The sequence below is a fragment of the Vespa velutina genome, chromosome 6 (genome assembly GCF_912470025.1).
Source record: "Vespa velutina chromosome 6, iVesVel2.1, whole genome shotgun sequence".
Lineage (NCBI taxonomy): Eukaryota > Metazoa > Arthropoda > Insecta > Hymenoptera > Vespidae > Vespa > Vespa velutina.
The window spans coordinates 5,457,113-5,477,112 of NC_062193.1; the positions used below are offsets into that span (position 1 = coordinate 5,457,113).

A 20,000-nucleotide genomic window follows, 5' to 3' on the forward strand; every position below is an offset into this window, starting at 1 on the left:
ATTACGAGATAATTTCGATATAACGAGGAAGAAAAGCAATCCGTGAGAATTTAACGAATGAGAAGAGATCTTCTTTCAGGAAAGAAAAGAGAGAGAGAGAGAGAGGGTGAGGGAGAGAGAGAGAGAGAAATAAAATAAAAGAGAAAAAGAAGGGTATATGAAAAAATAATTTTGTGAACGTAGCGAATTAGAGGGAAAAAAAAAAAAAGAAAAAAAAAAAAAAAAATTGCGTATCTTTTACTCTTATTCTTACTTTTTCTTACTCTCTACCTCTCTCTCTCTCTCTCTCTCTCTCTCTTTCTTTCGTCCCCTTCATCTTTATTTTAATGGCTCACAAAAAACAGGTGAAGTGTATTTTTCGTAAGACGAAAACCACGATGGGTATCCTCCATCCACCAACGTGTACAAAGTAAGATTTCCTTTTGTGGAGATTAAAAGTACAAGGAGAGCTTCGGCTCCCCTCTTCTTTTTCTTTCTTTTTTATTCTTTTTTTTCTTTTTTTTGTTTTTTTTTTTTTTCTTGTTTTTTTTTCTCCCTTTGCTGCGACGAACTTGATATTCGTGAGAATATCACCTAAATTCTCTCTTTGGCTTTTTTCGATTCCTATCATCCCTCATCTACGAGGAGACGATTATTTTTTTTTTCTTTTTTTTTTGCATTTTTCTGCTTTGTTTTTTCTTTTATTTTTGTTTTGTTTCTTTAGCTCCTCCCACCTCCTCCTACCACCTTCCACCTTTACCTTCACAATCTCATCCTCACTCTCACTTCTTCTCTTCCCTTATTCTCGATAATAAACTTATGGTAAAATAAACTTTACGACTAAAGTGTTATAAAAAGATGGGCGTATGAAAAAAGAAAAAAAAAAAAAGAAAAAAAAAAAACAAACAAATCAAACGAATTCTGCTCATTCATTTAATGAAACAGTAAACGTTTTATACGTATGCTGTACGCGTACGTTGATTCGTAATTTTTTACCGCGAACTAGAGTTACGACCTGTAGAATACGTTGGGGAGCAAAGGTCACGCGATATAATTACGCTCTGTTGAATAAAGAGAAAAACAAATGAATCTCTCACTCCTCCTCTCCCTCCCTCTCTCTCTCTCTCTCTCTCTCTCTTTCTACATCCCCTAGAAAGAGAGAGAGGGGGCGGAAAAAAAATAGAAAAGCAGAAAAAGTGTGGTTGTTCTAATTGTACACATTTGTTGGCTCGCTTGGAAAGAAATAAAGAAAAGGAAACTTCGTGAAATAAATATTGTTAAAGGGGGATTTGTATTTTCCACGAGAGCTTTAATCGCTAAGGGAAAGGAAGAGAAACAGAAAGAAAGAGAAAAAGAGAGAGAGAGAGAGAGAGAAAGAAAAAAGAGAGAAGAGAGATATATATATATATATAGAGAGAGAGAGAGAATGATCAATTTGTCGGTCGGTGATCCATCGACTCCAAAAAGCACGTTCATTAAACCACGTACGTTGAAAATTTCATACGAACGTGAAATCGCCTTTGATTAAATTGATATCGTTCTAAAGTAATAAAAACGATATTTATACAAACTACCGGAGAATATTCAACTGGAAATTTTCTCGGAACGGATAGACGAATGAAAACAAACTAAAATAAAACAAGAAGAATGAAAAAGGAAAAAAGGAAAAAAATGAAAAATGAAAAATGAAAAATGAAAAATGAAAAATGAAAAATGAAAAATGAAAAATATGAATTGGTGATCGTAAAATAAAAAACGAAATTACCTTTTTTATATATATATATATAAAGAAGACGACACTATAGAAGGATGAAGAGGCAAGAAAATACACACACACACACACACACACACATATATATATATATATATATATATATATTCACGAGAAGGCGTGGAACGAGCCACCACTCGATAAATGGGAGCTGGCGCACTGGACGCCATCTTTCCTCTTCGTAAAATGAGAGAGGCGTCGTTGTATGTATATACGTTGGAGCACCTATTACACACTTACACACAAGTTACACACAGGTATATACGCAGATAAACGCACACAAACTTACAGATTCACATACACGCACATTTTACACACCTTACAATATACATCGAATAAGTTTGTATGCTTGGTCACGGATATATCGTTTGACGATGACGTGTCCGTGCGACATATCATACAGAACCAACAACACACACTATCGAATAACGCACCTCACGACGATATCATATAATACTATATACGGGTTCGACGTATTGGAAAAATTTTCTACCGAAAAAGTTCGATTAAAGATTACTCAGAGTGCGATCGTATCGATAAAGATATATACTTATATGATATATATATATATATAATATATATATATATATATATATATATATATATATATATATATGATATATATATGTCAGAGGCGAAAATTTACATACATGATGTAAATTTAACTTTCGAGTAATGATCGACTCGGATCTCTGGTTATTCTAGCTCGGTACTAAGCCGATTTGTGTATATTAGCATAGTTTATACATATAACACGAGATTTGTGGTTGGTTGCGTGCATTTATCAATGTGCTTTGACGAATACATACATACATACATACATACATACATACATACATATATGCCGAAAGGACAAACGGAAGTAAAAAAAAAAAAAAATAGAAAAAAAGATAGAGAAAGTCGAAGAGAGAGAGAGAGAGAGAGAGAGAGAGAGAGAGAGAGAGAGAGGGAGAGAGAGAGAGAAAGCATCAAATATTTCTGCAGACTTATGAATGAAACAAAAATTTCATAAAGAAATAGATCAACTAATTTCTACGTATCCATGTATATACGCAAATACATGACTCTGCGAAAAAATATCATTACCTTGCCCTCTGTTGTTATCATTACAGGAAAAAAGAAAGAGAGAATGAGTATGAGTGAGAGAGAGAGAAAGAGTGAGAGAGAAAGAGAGAGAGAGAGAGAGAGAGAGAGAGATACAATAACATGAGAAAGTAAACATCAAGGTCTTTTCTCGTATCTATAGATTTTCGGTTCTTTGAATGTCGAATAGTATTTTCAGTATGTACTGATCGTTCGAACGGAGTAGACATTAAATGGCAAGTTTCTCGAGCTCGTGGATAATAACGGCGATAAGAACGAATACGATCGTTAGTTTTAACAACGTTATCGTACATCACGCGTACATACTGGAAATGGTCAATTACAATGAATTCATCGAAATATCATTTGCTTAAAATTATTGAACGTAAAAAGAAACAAAACAAAAAAAAAAAAAAAGAAAAAGAAAAAGAAAAATAAAAAAGAATTATTTTTAAACGTTTCCTCTCATTCAATTCATAATACAATTTTCATATCTCAAATTAAAGTATCGTTCGACAACATATAATTTCGTGTGTATGCACGAAAATGAATAACAATTGATTATATAATGAGAATAATTAGATAAAAAGAAAAAAACAAAAAAAAAAAAAAAAATGGGACTTACCTTTGTGCGGAGCAGGTGGGGCCCTTCTCGGGGTGTCGTCCGCAGAGGGTGTTCTTTCCCTCATGCTTTTCCACGGCTCCCCTCGGAGCCACCATTTAGATGAATCCGTACGACGACGATGACGTTATACCATTCTGAAAATATAATTGACAATGGTATATTAATATTATCGATTTAAATTCGACTCGAACATTTTTCGTTTCGGAACGAATGATAATGACACCGCGAATAACAAAAAAGGAATTATTTCTAACGGTATATATATATATATATATATATACATATGTTTGTATGTATCTTGTCGTCAGCTCGTTAGTTCTATCACCTAACCGATCTACTAATGTAAGTATTACGCCGTTATTCTAGTCTAATAACACGATCCGTTAATGTTTTTGCTTTCTTTTTTCCACAACGTACTCCTTTCAATATGAAACTCATAATCATTATTATAGTTCATTACAATTAATATTAATATCGTAGCAAATGAATACAAAAAAAAAAAAAAAGAAAATTTATATATATATATATATATATATATATATATATATATACATATATAAGTTTTAAATTTTATGTTGATTATTCATAATGTACACAGATCACATATCTAGATTTTAGTGTATGTATGATTTTATTTCATCGATAAAAAAAAAAAAAAAACCAGAAAAAAAAGGAGAAAATAAAAAGAAAAATAAACGAAGAAGAGGAACAAGAAAAGAGAAGAGAGAAAAAAGAAAGCCCACTCCTGGAGGATATATGTATGCTAAAAACATTGAACTCTCAATTTCGTGGAGACACCAAGGAAATAGAGAAAATTCCTACGGTCGTGGAACTCTTGGACGTGTAGGTATTTAAATCTCTTAAAGCTCTCTTTCTCAGAGTCTCTCTTTTTCTCTCTTTCTCTCTTTCTCTCTTTCGTATCGAATAATGTAGGTATAGTATAGCGTATAGAGTAGAAGTAGTTAGGCGAACGGAGACAGAATATGAGAGAAAACGTTCGTTGCGAGCGTTGCCTTTGGCGTTGAACCAAGCCACGAATTGCACCGAGAGACAGAAAGACAGACAGAGAGACAGACAGAGAGAGAAAGAGAGAGAGAGAGAGAGAGAGAGAGAGAGAGAGAGAGCCTACGGCTGTTTTCGAAGCAACGTAACGTGCCAATGAGAATGTTCGCCGTTGGCGCAATTGCTTCGGCCATCAATTTCCGTACCTGTGCTCGATTAATGACATTTAACCTGATCGCGATTAAGGTGAAAAAATCTATTTGATTTTTCTTTTTTTTTTCTTTTTCTTTTTTTTTATTTTTCTTTTTTCTTTTTAAACAGTTCAAGAAAAAATTCTCGTTCATGCAGAGAACTAATAAGCTTAAACCCCTTCACCCTTCACCCTATCTACATGGGATGTCAACGCGTTAAGTTTCGTCGAGAGTTAAGTAAGTAATCATCATTAAACCACGTCAAAATTTAAATCCCAAATCTTATATATATATATATATATATATATATATATAATATAAGATTTATACTCACTATGTGTACCGTCTCTCTCTCTCTCTCTCTCTCTCTCTCTCTCTCTCTCTCTCTCTCTCTCTCTCTCTCTCTCTCTCTCTCTCTCTCTCTTTCTCCCTTTCTCTGTGCTGTTGAAACGATAAAGAAGAATATTTCCAATTAAGGAATAGAAAATATGTTCAATATATACGTATTTAAGATTTATACGTTCGACGAAGGCGAACGTTAATAATCGTTAACGTCTAACTCTTCTGAGTTTGCAACATTATATATATATATATATATATATATATATATATATATATATCCCGTAAAAGAAAACGTAGTTAATCACGAACTTGCCTCGTAACTGGTTACCATTCGTTGAGAATCTTCCAAAAAACTGGAAAAACTAATCTTAAATAAATATAGAACTCGTGCGTAGAGTACAATATACAAGATGATACATAAGTCCAAAGCTATATAATTGCCTTGTATTATATACATTGAAGACGTTAACGACGAATCTTATCAAATGTCAACGAATTAGATATTAGATAAAATCGTTAACGTCGATGAAATTGCTTTAACATTTTGTTTTTCTTCTTTTCTTTTTTTTTCCTTCTTCTTCTTCTTTTTCCTAACACCCCATCGCCCCACCCCACCTTCACCCCATCCCCGCCTATGGCCCGATCCGATCGTCGTCGTCGTCGTCGTCGTCGTCGTCGTCGTCGTCGTCGTCGTCGTCTTGTCAAAAATTCGATCGACGATATATAAAGTAAATATAAATTTTGCTCGGAATTGGATAGGTACATTGAAAAAAAATTAATTGTACCGTCGACTTTTACTTGTTTTAATTTCTTTCATTCTTCTTTCTTTCTTTCTTTTTTTTTTTTTTTTATCTCTTCGCTCTTCGCCCTTTAACCCATCCCCTATCCATCCACTCCCCGCTACCCCTCCCCCATATTAGTCCCCGACGATCTATCGATCATCGAACAACGAGAAAGTCGATCGTCCATCGACGAAAAACTTTTCTTTATTAATATTTCTATGGAATTTCGTAATAAACGTAGACGAAGGGTGGAAGAAAATAAATAAATAAATAAATAAATAAATAAAAAAAACAAAAAGAAAGAAGGAAGGAAGGAAGGAAGGATGGGAAAAAAAAAGAAATATTAGTTCCCCGATCGAACGTTTATACAACGGCGAATGAGAATCACTGTTTATCCTCGAGTCGTCGGCGTGAGCGACTTTCGTGATGCGAAATCCGGTTGAGAATCACTGCTCCGTTCGTTCCTACACCAACGAGGAGGAGGTTCGAGGGCGATGCAGGAGAAGAGAAGGCCTACGCGACGGACCTCGAACCACGGCTGGCTCTCTATATCGTCATTCTGATCTGCGCATCAGTATGCGTGTACGATGCGTATGCGAGCGTGTATAAACGCACGCGCGCCAACCACGCACACATCAACACACACAACACAGAGAGAGAAAAAGAGAGAGAAAAAGAGAGAGAGAGAGAGAGAGAGAGAGCACGCACACACACACATACGTATATACATATATATATATATGGATGTAATGTATGGATGGATGAATTTGTGTGTGTGTGTGTGTGTATGTGTGTGCGTGTATGTGTGTGTGTGTGTGGTTATGTGTGTGTCTGCATTTATGTATGTAGATGCAGTCACGAGCCTCTTTCAAAGCCAGCATACATAACTTCATCGTGAATCCGTGTGTGTGTGTGTGTATATATATATGTGTGTTGTGTGTGTGTGTATGTGAAAGGCTTCGTAAGTTTCGTGCGGCTCTCCAGCTCACGGTACTGTTACTCGGTTATGCGAACGAAGAGAGAGACAGGCAGACAGACAGAAAGAAAGACAGACAGACAGACAGACAGATAGATAGCACAGCCTTCGCGATAACCTTTTTTGTAGCGAGCAACTCGTGAGCACGTGTGAAACGGGGGGAGAGAGAGAGAGGGAGGGAGGGGGGAGGGTAGAGAAAAGAAAAGAAAAACAAAATGAAAAGGAAGAAAAAAAGAAAAGTCGGTCGCTACGAATTTTGCGCACGTGCCTTTTTCATTTCTTTTGTTTCTTTTGGTTTTTTTTTTTTTTTTTTTTTTTTTTAGAATTCTGACGATTAAAAAATGACTATAGCCATTATTATTATTATTATTATTATTATTATTATTATTTATTATTTATTAATTAATTTATTTATTTAGTTTTTCGTTTCGTTTTGTTTCAATTTTTTTCTTTTCTTTTTTTTTTCTTTTTTTTACAATGAAAAAATTAAATCGTTCTCGATGAATAATTATTTTTTTTTTTTTGGCTCTATATAAGCGCGGAATCTATTAAAATTGCGAGAAAGAAAATTTTCTTATTAGATATTCTTTTAGAAAAGAATAGAGAAGGAGATATATGTATCTAACGATTGGAACGACTAACGACAATGTAAAGGATATTTATGTACACATAGATATGTATATATGTAGATATGTATATATCAGCGTAGAAAGTAAAAGAGATAGTATATGGGTAGAAAACATAGTTTGTGCTCATTGTTGGAATTCCTTGTTTCGAGATAAGGAACGACGATACCAAAGCAACAAAAACAAAAATATACGAGTTATCCTGTTTTACGATTGTGGAATATTCTACGAAGGAAAGATTATTGTTTTTTCGTTATATAAATGTTACTTTTGAATAATATTGTACAAAATACATGTTTACGCAATATTATTTCTACAAAATACGTGTCTTTTTTTGTCGCTAGTTTTCACTACACTTTTCGATCAAATATTCTTATTATTCTTTACAAAGGATTAGTCAAAATTTCCTAATGTGAACATTTAAAAATCAATTTAATATTAATCACACTTTAAAGACTTTTAACACGTTTCATTTTTATCTTTTATTTATTCCATTTTGTACAGATTATTAAATCGTAAAAACATAAAAGAGTAAAAAGTATCGAAAAAAAAAAAAAAAGAAAAAGAAGAAAAATTCATCGTGATTTTTTTTTTTTTTTTTTTTTTTTTTTTAAATAATCCAAAAACTTATCTATATTTTTAACATAGTAAATTAATCTTGAATTAATGAGAATTAATTAAAAGGAAAAAAAAAAAAATCGAATAAAAATAGCGGAAATGTTACTAAGGTATTTACTTGGGGAAAAAAAGGAAAAAAAAAAGGAAGAAAGAAAGAAAGAAAAGAAAAAAGAAGCAAAAAAAAATTCAGTATTTTCTTTCGATCTCCAGACGATATTTCGCGTGGGTTGGATTGCTCCTTAGAAATATATATATATATATATATATATATATATAGTTGACGATATTGAAAATTAGAAGCGCGAACGATGTTTTATAATGCACGTTTTGACTTTTAAACACGTGTGAGAAAAGATAGGAAGGTATACGTAGATATATATACATATATATATGTATATATATATATATATATATATATATATATATGTACGCGTGCGTCAGAATTAAAAGGAAATCCGAGCAGACAGGAACGATTTGCCACAGTTTCACTTTTGTACCAACGCGTTTTCAGAGTGCTTCCTCTCCTCTCCGACTCCGCGCCTCTTGCTATCACTGTCGATTCGTGTTTTATTCGCGAATTTTCGTCCGTGAGCGGTACCTACGCCTTCCAGTAATACTTCCAACACGACCACCAAAAAAGCTGGATATATGTTGGTGTCGAACCGCTTTGATCTTTCGCATCTGGCAGAGGCAAAAGCTTGATTTCGAAAATCTAGCCAAATCCTCGTATCGCAAACAAATCTACAAAGTCGGTAACAAGCTCAACACTTTTTTTTTCCTGCCCCCACTCCCCCTCCCCAACCACTCCTCTCCATCCCACTCCATACAAACCCCCTTCTTCCCCCTCTTTTTCTTTTTTCTTTTTCACGAACACGAATCTTTTTGATCGAATTTTCTTTCTTTTTATTCTTCCTCTACTTTTGTTTTCTTTTCTTTATCATATTGTTTTTCTTTTTCTTACGATCAACTCGAAGATCAATTATTTTTTAAACGCGTCGGATGACGACGTGCGTCATTCATTGATAATAATTTTTATTATAAATTTCATTGATTCGAGAATATTAATAATTGTCAAATGATTTCATAGATTAATATACTCGGGCCATCATCTTTTCTCGCGACTTTTTGAACTAACTTTTTTTTATTTTTTTTTTTTTTATCTTTTTTTTTTTGGAAATACTAAAAAACTTGCCAATCTTTCTCGGGCTTGTAGTTTTACAATCGGAAAAAAAAAAAAAGAAAAAAAAAAAAAAAGAAAGAAGAAGAGTTAAAAAAAAGTACAATAAAAACAAATAAATAAAAATAGCAATATAATCCGACTAGGCTCGAAAAATAATAAATTCTTTAATATACGATAGGAACATTTATTTTTCCCATCTTGCATTTAATATTTGATTTAACAGATTTCGTAAACAGAAAAGAAAATAAAAAAAGGTAAAAAAAAAAAAGAATAAAAAAAAAAACAAAAAAAATAAATAAATAAATAAAAAAGAAGAAAAAAGGATGAAATCATCCATTCGTTGCGATCATTATGATCATCGATGATATTACGTATTAATCGTTAATAATAAATATTTCTTCGATCAATCATAGGTAAAAGAGGACATACACGGCTATAGGATACATATAGATTTGTATGTAATATTTATTAAAGGAATTATAGTTATATAGATGAACTTACACGAATTGCACGAATGTATATTAACGAAAGCCGGATGAATTTTAACGAGGACTTTTTTTTTTTTTTTTTTTTTTTACCGCAATAGAATGAGAAATAGGATGAAGAAGACTCTTATGGTGAGGGATCGAGCAATGGCGGAGGGAAGGATGGGGTTTCAAACTACCGAATAAATACAATTTTCGAAACGAACCTTTCACGATGTACATACGTCCGTATACGATTTCGGGGCAGTGCGCTCGTGGAACTTAAAATATCGAGCTGCACACCGACGATGGCGCCGGAACTCGTGGAACGTGTGTAAACGACTAAACTTGTATAGGTACGGTGTGTGTCTCTCTCTCTATGTAAACGTAGGAGCAAAACCACATACACACAAAAAGATACATACATGCAAGTCATATCCATGAGTAGAGGCATATCGGGAAAAGAAAAAGAGAGAGAGAGAGAGAGAGAGAGAGAGAGAGAGAGAGAGAGAGAGAACCTGGAAATAGAAGCTTAGGCGTATTCAGGTTAGCTTTACACCCTCCAAGTAAAGGCTAGGAATTTCCAGCAGGTGAAAAAGAAAAAAAAAAAACATAAAAAGAAAAAAAGAACAAAAAGAACAAAAAAAAAAGTGGAAATTCTAGTCCACCTTGAATTTCGAACTTTCAACGACAAGGCATTCATCCTTTTTCACGTTTCTCTTTAATTGATGGAAATAATAGTTTAAAAATCAATTGGAACAAGTTCGATTTGTTTTCTCTCTTAAAACTAGAATCTCACAATACCTACATACCTATATATATATGTGTGTGTGTGTGTGTGTGTGTGTACTTCGATAACGTCGCTCAAAGATACTTTAATGGCTACCATCAATGGTGATATTTAATGTACATAGATACGTATGTACATACATAGGTGATACGTGTACGTATAAGCGTATTCGTAGAGAAAGAATTTTTATTAATACGTTCGCCGATCAATTTAAATCAATTTTATCTTGAAAACGTTAATAAGAAAAATATAAGAGTGAATTGTGATAATATTATTGACTCGTTCGATTGACTTTGCATTAACTTTGTTTTTTTTTTTTTTTATCTTCTTTTTTTATTTTCTTTTTTCGAGGATGACGGCTCTTCTTCTATTTTCTTCCTTCAAAATTATTACATATAATTATCATATAAAATCAATTATATATATATATATATATAAAGAAAAAGAAAAACGAGAAGAAAAAAAAAGAATTACATTCGACATTTACGATGTCAGGCGTGAAACATGACAAATAAATTATACGAATTTTTTTTGTATCTCGGTGAAAGGTCAACGATTCTTTTCTCTGCTGGGTCACAAACCTAGCTTTATTTGATCTCATTAAATGATTAGATAAATACGATGCGTTCCGTTTTCACAAAGTCATAATCTTTCATATTGCTTTGCATTTTCCTGAGAAACATTTTTATTTTCATCATAGAATAATGAGACGAAAGAGAAATTAAATGATTCAATTAAACAATACATACGTACATACATACAAACATATATATATATATATATATATATATATATATATATATATATATATATTTATATTGACTGGATCATTGCAAAACAAGTCGTTAGACCATATGCAGTTAACGCTTTTAGCATTGAACGCGCCTTTGTTGTCCTGCGCTGAAACGGACTGTTCGTAAACAAGGAATCGATAATAGCGTAAGAAAGAGAGAGAGAGAGAGAGAGAGAGAGAGAGAGAGAGAGAGAGAAAAGAGGGGTGGTGGATGGTAAGGGAAAGAAGAGGAGGGGATATTGGTAACGGTAGTAGTGATAGGAGGGGAAAACAAAGGTGACACTAGAAATACAATTGAACGAAAGTTTCTCTCGGATTAGTCGTGTCTACCTATGGATCCACGATTTCGTTCTCTTTTTTCTCGTACGAATTTCTTATGTAAAAAGTATCTTTATAGACAATCATTCCGCGTTACGTTACAGTATAACAAAAAAAAAAAAAAAAAAAAAATGAAACAACGAACGACTATTATTATTTCTTCTATCATTAATAGGATCTTAAACTTTTAAACGTGTGACTTTAATCGTCTTTAAGACGAAAAATTTGTGATCTAATTTAGAAGGAAATATTCGTAATAATTTCTGTAGAAAAAAGAGAGAAAAAGAAAGAAATTCACGTTTCTTCTTCTTCCTCTTCTTCTTCTGTCCCTCTCCCACCTACATCATCTATCCCATCCCATTTAATTTCTCACTTTTCCCTTTCGTTTCATCGCGATTTATTGTTAAATTTGATTACCAAGTGCAAAATAAATATACTTGCACATTATTATTTTTTTTTTTTTTTCGAATATAAATGATACATCTCTTTCTTTTTCCTTTCTTTTCTTCTTTTTTAAGGAAAGAAAACGAGATTACGATCAATGTAATCAAAGTGTTATCTATCTTTCTTTCTCTTTTTATCTCTCTCTCTCACTCTCCTTCCCTCTCTCTCCCTCTCTCTGATTCTGACTCTGTCTCCGTCTCTCTTTGGTAAATACATCATTAAAGAAGCATCATGAAAGCTTGAGCGCGATAGTGCGAATCAAGAAGCGTCTATTTTTAAACAAAACGCCACGTCGAGAGACCTCGTAGGAGAGGCTCTTTGTTTTATAGACGTGGAAAGGAAGCCTTACGTGCAAACGTGGCATGAATGGAAGCCATCGTCGATGTCTACCTCGGATCATCGCACCGAAGTCGACGTCTGTCTGCAGTCTAGGAACATTAAAAAAAAAAAAAAAAAAAAAAAAAAAAAAAAAAAAAAAAGAAAAAAAAAAGAAAAGGAAAGAAAAGAACGAAAGAGAAAAGGAAAAAAAACAAAACAGAAGAAGAAGAAGAGAGCTTACGAAACATCGTTAATTTTATCGATGTCAATGCACGCGAAGCATTCTCTCGATTGCAATTCGATGCAGCTCTCGATCGAATTCGAGTCGAAATCAAAACATTATAATGTTCGAAAAAAAAATCATTTTCGTTCGCTATTTAATAGTCCTCAATTATTTACGACTTTTCATAATACGTCACGTTTCTTAATCCAAAGATATTTTAATTATCGTATTTAATCGAAGGGGGAGGCGGAGGAGGGGGGCGGAGGGGAAGAAAAAAGAAAAATAAAAAAGGAAGAAGAAAAAAGAAAAACTAAATTGACAATTCGTATATTAAACACGATATAAAACACGTACGTGTTATAATTTCAACGTGATATAATTATTTTTCTTTAATCACGAAATAGAAGTAAAATTATGATTGATGATAAAAGAGATTTTTACATCGGTAAATTAAGAAAAAGGCATTGAAAGAACGAATCCAATGACATGATCATCATTCATGGATTCGATAAAGAAGGACTTAACGAATATTTAACTTTACTATTACTTAAGTATAACGATTCTTTCGATATATGTTCTGTTAAAAAGGATTTTCGTATTAAATCGTTTATCGTTTGTTATCTTGGAAACTAACCAAAATTCAGTTGGCAACGTTCAATTCGTTTAATGAGTCTAATCTCTCTCCCTCCCTCTCTCTCTCTCTCTCTCTCTCTCTCTCTCTCTCTCGCATTTGCCTTTTCACTTTAATGGTTCAAATTTGAACTCTAATGTAACGGTTAAGGTTGAATATATTAAAAAGTATGAAAATAAGGATGAAAATATATATAGATAGTAAATGGTTAAATATAAAATTATAAACATACATATATATATATATATATGTGTGTGTGTGTGTGTGTGGTATATAAAAAGAGAAAAAAAAACAGTTGAGGAAAAATAAAGTTTGAGGACATTTAACCAAGGAAAGTATGGTCTAAGAAAATTTGCTAAGTTCGCAAGAAAGGAAAGGTTTTTCTTTCTTGACGCGCGGTGATCGTCACAAACATGGCACGGATATTCTGCTTACTAGTCAGTCAGGGCAAAATGTTATCTTTCAAAGCGTTGCTCTCGCCATAACGAGGCTTCCTCGTCACGCAACGAAAGTACGCCACGTATGTAACACATACATACACATATAACATATTCCATATACGCACATACATACACGCACACACATACATACATACATATATACATACATGTTATATCCACAATAATTCGTTATGCGCTTTCCGCTTCGCGACCGTAGATATATACACGTTGATGAAGCATTTCAGAATCGATAAAACGATCGTTTTTAGTGAGATTATATATGTACGTACATGCATGGTTTCATAAAAAAAAAAAAAAGTATAATTTAAGCGACATCTAATCGACAAATTTCGACGATCAGCTGATGCTCGATTGTACATAGATATTTATCAGAAAAATACTTGATGAATGTTTATTAGCTTTCAAAAAACGAAAATTGTTTTATTTAAAAAGTATTGAGAAAAAAGAAAAGGGAAAATAATAAAGGGGAAAAAAAAATCTCACATTGATAACGTCGATGTATATTACACTGTCAATGAAATATTAATGAACAATATCGGGATATTTTTTTTTTTTTTTACGTATATGTGTGTATACGTATGTGTGCACGCACGTATATAAATGTCAGGATAAAATTAATTATTCGACGTATCCAATAATAATTTTGACGATCATTAATTTATTCCTCAGTCGGATCTAATATCCTTAATCTAAAATAATGTGAGACGGTATAAAAAAGCATTCGTCATATCGTCACCATAATTTAAACAGAAAAATGATAATCAAAATGATATAAAAACGGATTATCGTTATCTTCAGGTTATAATAATATTTCAACGATACGCACGAGGATAGTTTCACACCTGCCATTTGCTAACGTGCTCCGATGATTATTCGATCGTACATATGTATGTATATGTAAGTATGTACGTATATATATATATATATATATATATATATATATATATATATATATATATCTATCTACGTACCGGTCTAAGGTTTCAGTCACCGGACAAGGTCGCAGGAATGCGACATAGTGAAAACATGATTAATGCGCTTCGCCTTCTAGTTGCGATGATTAATACCGATATACATATTCGTTGACATTTACGACGTGCAAGCGGAATTTGGAAAAGGTACTGAAGGGATAGAGTCACGTAAACATACTGCATCATACCTAAATACATACACATGTAATATGTAAGTACATTCTTACGTAGACATTATATATAAATATATATATATATATATATATATATATATATATATATATATATATGTATACGATAGTATTAAGTTTTCGATAAGCATAAATCACGATGATGCTCGTAAAGGGTGGACTTTCAAAAAGATATACCTCTTGAAAAGGAAATAACAACACATTTGCACGATCGTGAACATATTATAGATCACGTTTCCGGCATTACGAATTACAAATAATTATTTATGTTGATATCGTGAGTATAATATAATTGTTAAGAAAAATTGAAGAAACTTTATTGTCAGTCGAGAAAATATCCTTACGAATTATTTTGACTTTTTTTTTTTTTTTTTTTTTTTTTTTTTTATCCCCCATAATATTTCACACAAAATTTCGTAGATTTAACGTAACAGATTAATAACGATCGATCGAAATTGATCGGTCTGATAAATTTTTTCTATTCAACATTTTTACTTTTAATAAGTGATTTCAATTTTTAATCGATTCCACTTTCCTCCCTTTTTTCTTTTGTTAATTCTTTTTTGTTCTTCTTTTTTTTTCTAAGATATATATTTTATAACTTAATATATTAGAATTATTATCATTCATGGTTTATTAATGTTCTAACGTTAATACGCGTATTAATAGTCGTAATAAGAAATTCTTATGCTATATATAGATTATTATTATTTTTCTTGATCCCTTAATAATATTATTACTATACATTATATCTATTTTCAGCCACGAAAATAATAACGATTGAGAGAGAGAGAGAGAGAGAGAGAGAAAAGAAAAAAGAGAAAGAAGAAATGCAGAACCCCTTTCTAAATTATTTTTAGATCTTTTTCATCCGAATTCCTTTTTATATCTATTAATTTATATTTTATATACCAATATGAACAATTTCTATTTTATCAAAATATTTTTACACATACAAACATACACACACACATAGACACACACACACACACACATATTATCAGATATTACGATAAAAATATTTCACTCTGTATGTTCACGTTTAAAGTATCCACTATAAATAGTAAATATATAAAAATGTGAATCGATCGAATCTTATGAGAAAGATTTAGAAAAAATAAAAGAAAAGAAAAACAAAATTAAAAAAGTTCAAAAGAAAAGAATACAAGTAAAAAAAAAAAAAAAAAAAAAAAAAAAAAAAAAAAAAAAAAAAAAATAAATAAATACGAAGGACAGGGAGGAAAGAATTAGTATCTATCGAAGGTATAGAATAAAAAACTTGAGAAACTATAGTATAAAAGGCGATACAAAAGGGGGCCAGACAAGAATAGTAATAGTAGTAGTATTAGTATTAGTGGTAGTAGTTGCTCGTTTCGCGATGCAGCTCGCATGCATCACGAAAGAGATTATAACGGGGCGTTGCACTTCGGTATAAAGTGCTGCCCAGCGTATATATACATCCTCTCTTCGGTTTTACCCCCCATCCTCCCTCTCCCACCCCTCTTTCTTATTCTCCCTCTTCATTCCATTCGTCTCATGATTTCATAACGATCATTCTCTCTCTCTCTCTCTCTTCTTTCCTTTCCTTTCTTTCTTTCTTTCTTTCTTCCCTTCTCTCCACCCTCCTATCCCTCCTACCCCTCTCACCTATCCTTTCCTTTATCGATTTTGCGATCTAATCTTTATGATTTAAATATTATCGTATCGTTTCGATTTAAATCGCATATTAATTTAAATAACAATTGATTCCAATTTATTAATTATAATCTTTTCCCTGTACTTGCGTAATAATAAATTTATATTTACTCGTCGAGTCAAATATTATTTGTTAAAAATTAAAATGTTTAAAGTAAATTTTATTATTTTATAAAATAAATCATTCGAGTGTATATCGTTAATAACGATAATTTTCAGAGATTATAAATATGTTTCAAACGATGTCAATTATCGGGTTAATAAGTTTAGATAGGATAAAAGAGAGAGAGAGAGAGAGAGAGAGAGAGAGAGAAATGAGGAGAGTTCACATTCTTATGGAAAAATAAATGCAATTGAGATTTCTTGATTAATCATAATGATGTACGTGCGTATTAGTCAGCTTTTTTTTTTATCACTTAAGAATCTTAGAAATGTTTTTTTCCCTCTTCTTGTTTTCTTTTTTATTCTTATTTTCTTCCTTTTCAGGGAATAAGACGATTCGCGATCGATAATATGAAAATCAAATTAGATTCGGCAAAGTAAATTCGATCGGATTAATATCAATGGTTGCGTTAGCGTAACCAATCGCTTTGATATGGATTGCCTACGTTCTGATAGATTATCTAATCCTAATTGTGTAATGGGAGAGAAAAAAGAAAAGAAAAAAATACATATATATGTGCGCGCGCGCGCGCGCGTGTGTGTGTGTGTGTGTATGTATAGGAGGAAAATAGAACAAAAAAGAAAGAATTCCTCGTAATTAATAACAAAAAAAGAGCAAACGTGGCGTTGAATACATATTTCGTACGGCAAATTAACGTCACGTGAAAAACAATTTATGTAATAAGAATTATTGTAACAAAAATCGACAATTGACCATTTCTTTTCCTCTCCTTTTTTTAGATATATATATATATATATATATATATATATATATATATATATATATATATCTAAAAGTTTTTCTCTGTCTCTGACCTATTCACACACACACACCCACACACATACATACATACGAGGGCGCACGTTTGTTTGTTATTATCCTACATCCTTTCTCATTCGTCGTCTCCCCTTATTTTTCACTTCATTTTATATTCCAATCCGTTTTGTTTTACCTTAGCAAAGGAAAAAAGAAAAAGAAAAAAAGAGGAACGCAAAGGAAGGTAACACAAAATACAAAAATTTTTTTTCTCGTATATACGTAAGTCTACATGCATATATGTATGCATATATATGTATGTATGCATGTATGTATGCACGTATGTAGGTACCTTCGAAAAATCCCTTTCGAAAAGGCTTGATTCAGAGATGGAAAGTAAAAAAAAAAAAGAGAGAGAGAGAGAGAGAGAGAGAGAGAGAGAAATAAAAGAGACAAAAAAGGACAAAGATTTTTTTTTCTTCGAACATAATGTAAGTACGAAATGGTATTTCGTAATAAAATAAAATAATATAAATATGTATATATGAAAGTGCGCATAGGAAATAATAGTAGACAATAAATAGATAGATGGATAGGATAGATAAATAGATAGATAAATAGATAGATAAATAAATAGATATACAGATAGATAGAAAAAGAGAGGCAGAGAAGTATTATCTAATTTCTCGAATTTCTTCTTCTCCTTCTACTTCTTCTTCTTCTTCTTCTCCTTCATTCCATCGATCGTATCGAACCCTGCGGCATCCGCCAATGCGGCTGATCGAACGCAGGACGAAGGGAAACTAGAGAGTAAGAGAGCGAGAAAGAGAGTAAGAGAGAGAGAGAGAGAGAGAGAGAGAGAGAGAGAGAGAGAGAGAGAGAGAGAGAGAGAGAGAGAATGTGTGTGTATGTGTGTGTGTATGAATGTAAGAGAGGGAGAGAGAGAAAATGTGTGTGTGTGTGTGTGTGTGTGTGTGTGTGTGTGTGTGTGTGTGTAAGAGAGAGGGAGAGAGAGAGAGAATAAGGTACGATCAATAATTCACGCTCTTCCGTTCCCCCATATCACCATTTATACGCCTCTGACCTTTCCGAGCTGTTTCCTGCACACACACACACACACACACACACACACACACACACACACACACACATGACGACGACAAACACGTACGAACATACCGTTCAAAAAATTCTTCAAAGATTTCCGATTTTCCATCGAGCGAAAATTATCCTGAATATTTCCCAAAGATTTCGTTAACCCTTTCGATTCTAATTTTCGTTCTAATCGATCATAAATCAAATCGCTCGTTCACTTTCTCTCTCTTTGTCTCTCTCTCTCTCTCTCTCTCACATCGATTTCTACGATACTTTCTAATACTTATTTTATATTTCATGAGATTTTAATTAATTTCTCATTGCATTTTCTTTCTTCTTTCTTTTATTCTTTAAAATATGTCGTAGTCATTTTCACACATATCCTTTTATTACCATCTTCGGCCTCTCTCTCTCTCTCTCTCTCTCTCTCTCTCTTTCTCTTTCTCTTTCTCTTTCTCTTAGATAAGAAAAAGGAAAAGAAGAGAAACGTGTACCGATTTCTAAAAGATTCGATCGGACGCGAATCGATATCTCGACACGGTCTATCGATTCGATCAGAACTTACTTCTATGAAAGGAAGGCACCTATAACGACATCATCGACGCGACAACGATGGGACACCATTGGGAGTGGCCCAACAACGCACTTTTATAAATCGATACACGAAATAATATCGGCCAAAAGAAATACATATATATTTATTTCATTTCTCTATGGCCCACCCCCATCAACCTTACTCTCTCCATTGAAAGTCTTACATGATTTCTCGGTTATATTTCAATCTTACAACGTCGCGAGATAAATCACGTATTACTTGCTTCTACAGCATGACGAAAAAGATAAAATGAAAAAAAAAAAAAAAAAAAAAAAAAAGAAAAAAAAAAAGAAAAATAAATAAATTAATTAATTAATAAATTAATAAATAAATAAATCAATAAATAGAAACTAAAAAAAGACACGAAAGATCTACAGATGGTAAAGGCGAAAGAAGAAACGAAATAAATAAATAAAAAAGAAAAGAGGGAAAGGAAAAAAATAAGATATAAACAAACGCACTAAATAGAAAAAAATAAAAGAAAAAAAAAAGAAAAAAAAAAGAAAAAAAAGGGGGAAAAAAAAGAAAAGAAGAAGAAAAAAATATCGATCTAAATAGAGGGATATAAATCGTTTTGGGCGAAAATTCGTTGATATCAAACGGAATATTTAATGATGTGCAAATAATATGAATGTAAAATACACAACTAACATAATTAACATGCTTAATCTATCGGCCCGAAGGTATTGACGTTAGACTTAAAAAAAAAAAAAAAGAAAAAAAAAAAAAAGAGAGAAAGAGAGAGAGAGAAAGACAGAGTGAGAAAGAGAGAATGATTATCATCAATTACGATAAACTCATCGTTTAAGAAGATCATAACGTAAATGGCAGGAGCAAAAAGTATGGATATAATGAATTCGATGTTGTAAAGAGAGTTTCGTGGTTCGTTCGTTTCGATAAAACGTCATTTTATCGAG

General features: G+C 32.4%; 1 protein-coding gene across 7 annotated transcripts in view; it reads right to left on the bottom strand.

Moving 5' to 3' along the window:
- Nucleotides 1–20,000, bottom strand: part of LOC124949683 (serine-rich adhesin for platelets-like) — a 68,420-nt gene that overhangs the window by 36,922 nt on the left and 11,498 nt on the right. For 5 of the 7 annotated variants that reach the window (XM_047495234.1, XM_047495238.1, XM_047495236.1 and 2 more), the window contains one exon: nt 3,459–3,592. In XM_047495234.1, coding sequence (XP_047351190.1) covers nt 3,459–3,522 — 64 coding nt within the window. In that variant the 5' untranslated portion in view covers nt 3,523–3,592. Of the gene's footprint in view, nt 1–3,458; nt 3,599–11,840; nt 11,862–20,000 lie in introns of those variants that run through there. The other 2 variants (XM_047495235.1, XM_047495237.1) reach the window with 2 other exon arrangements.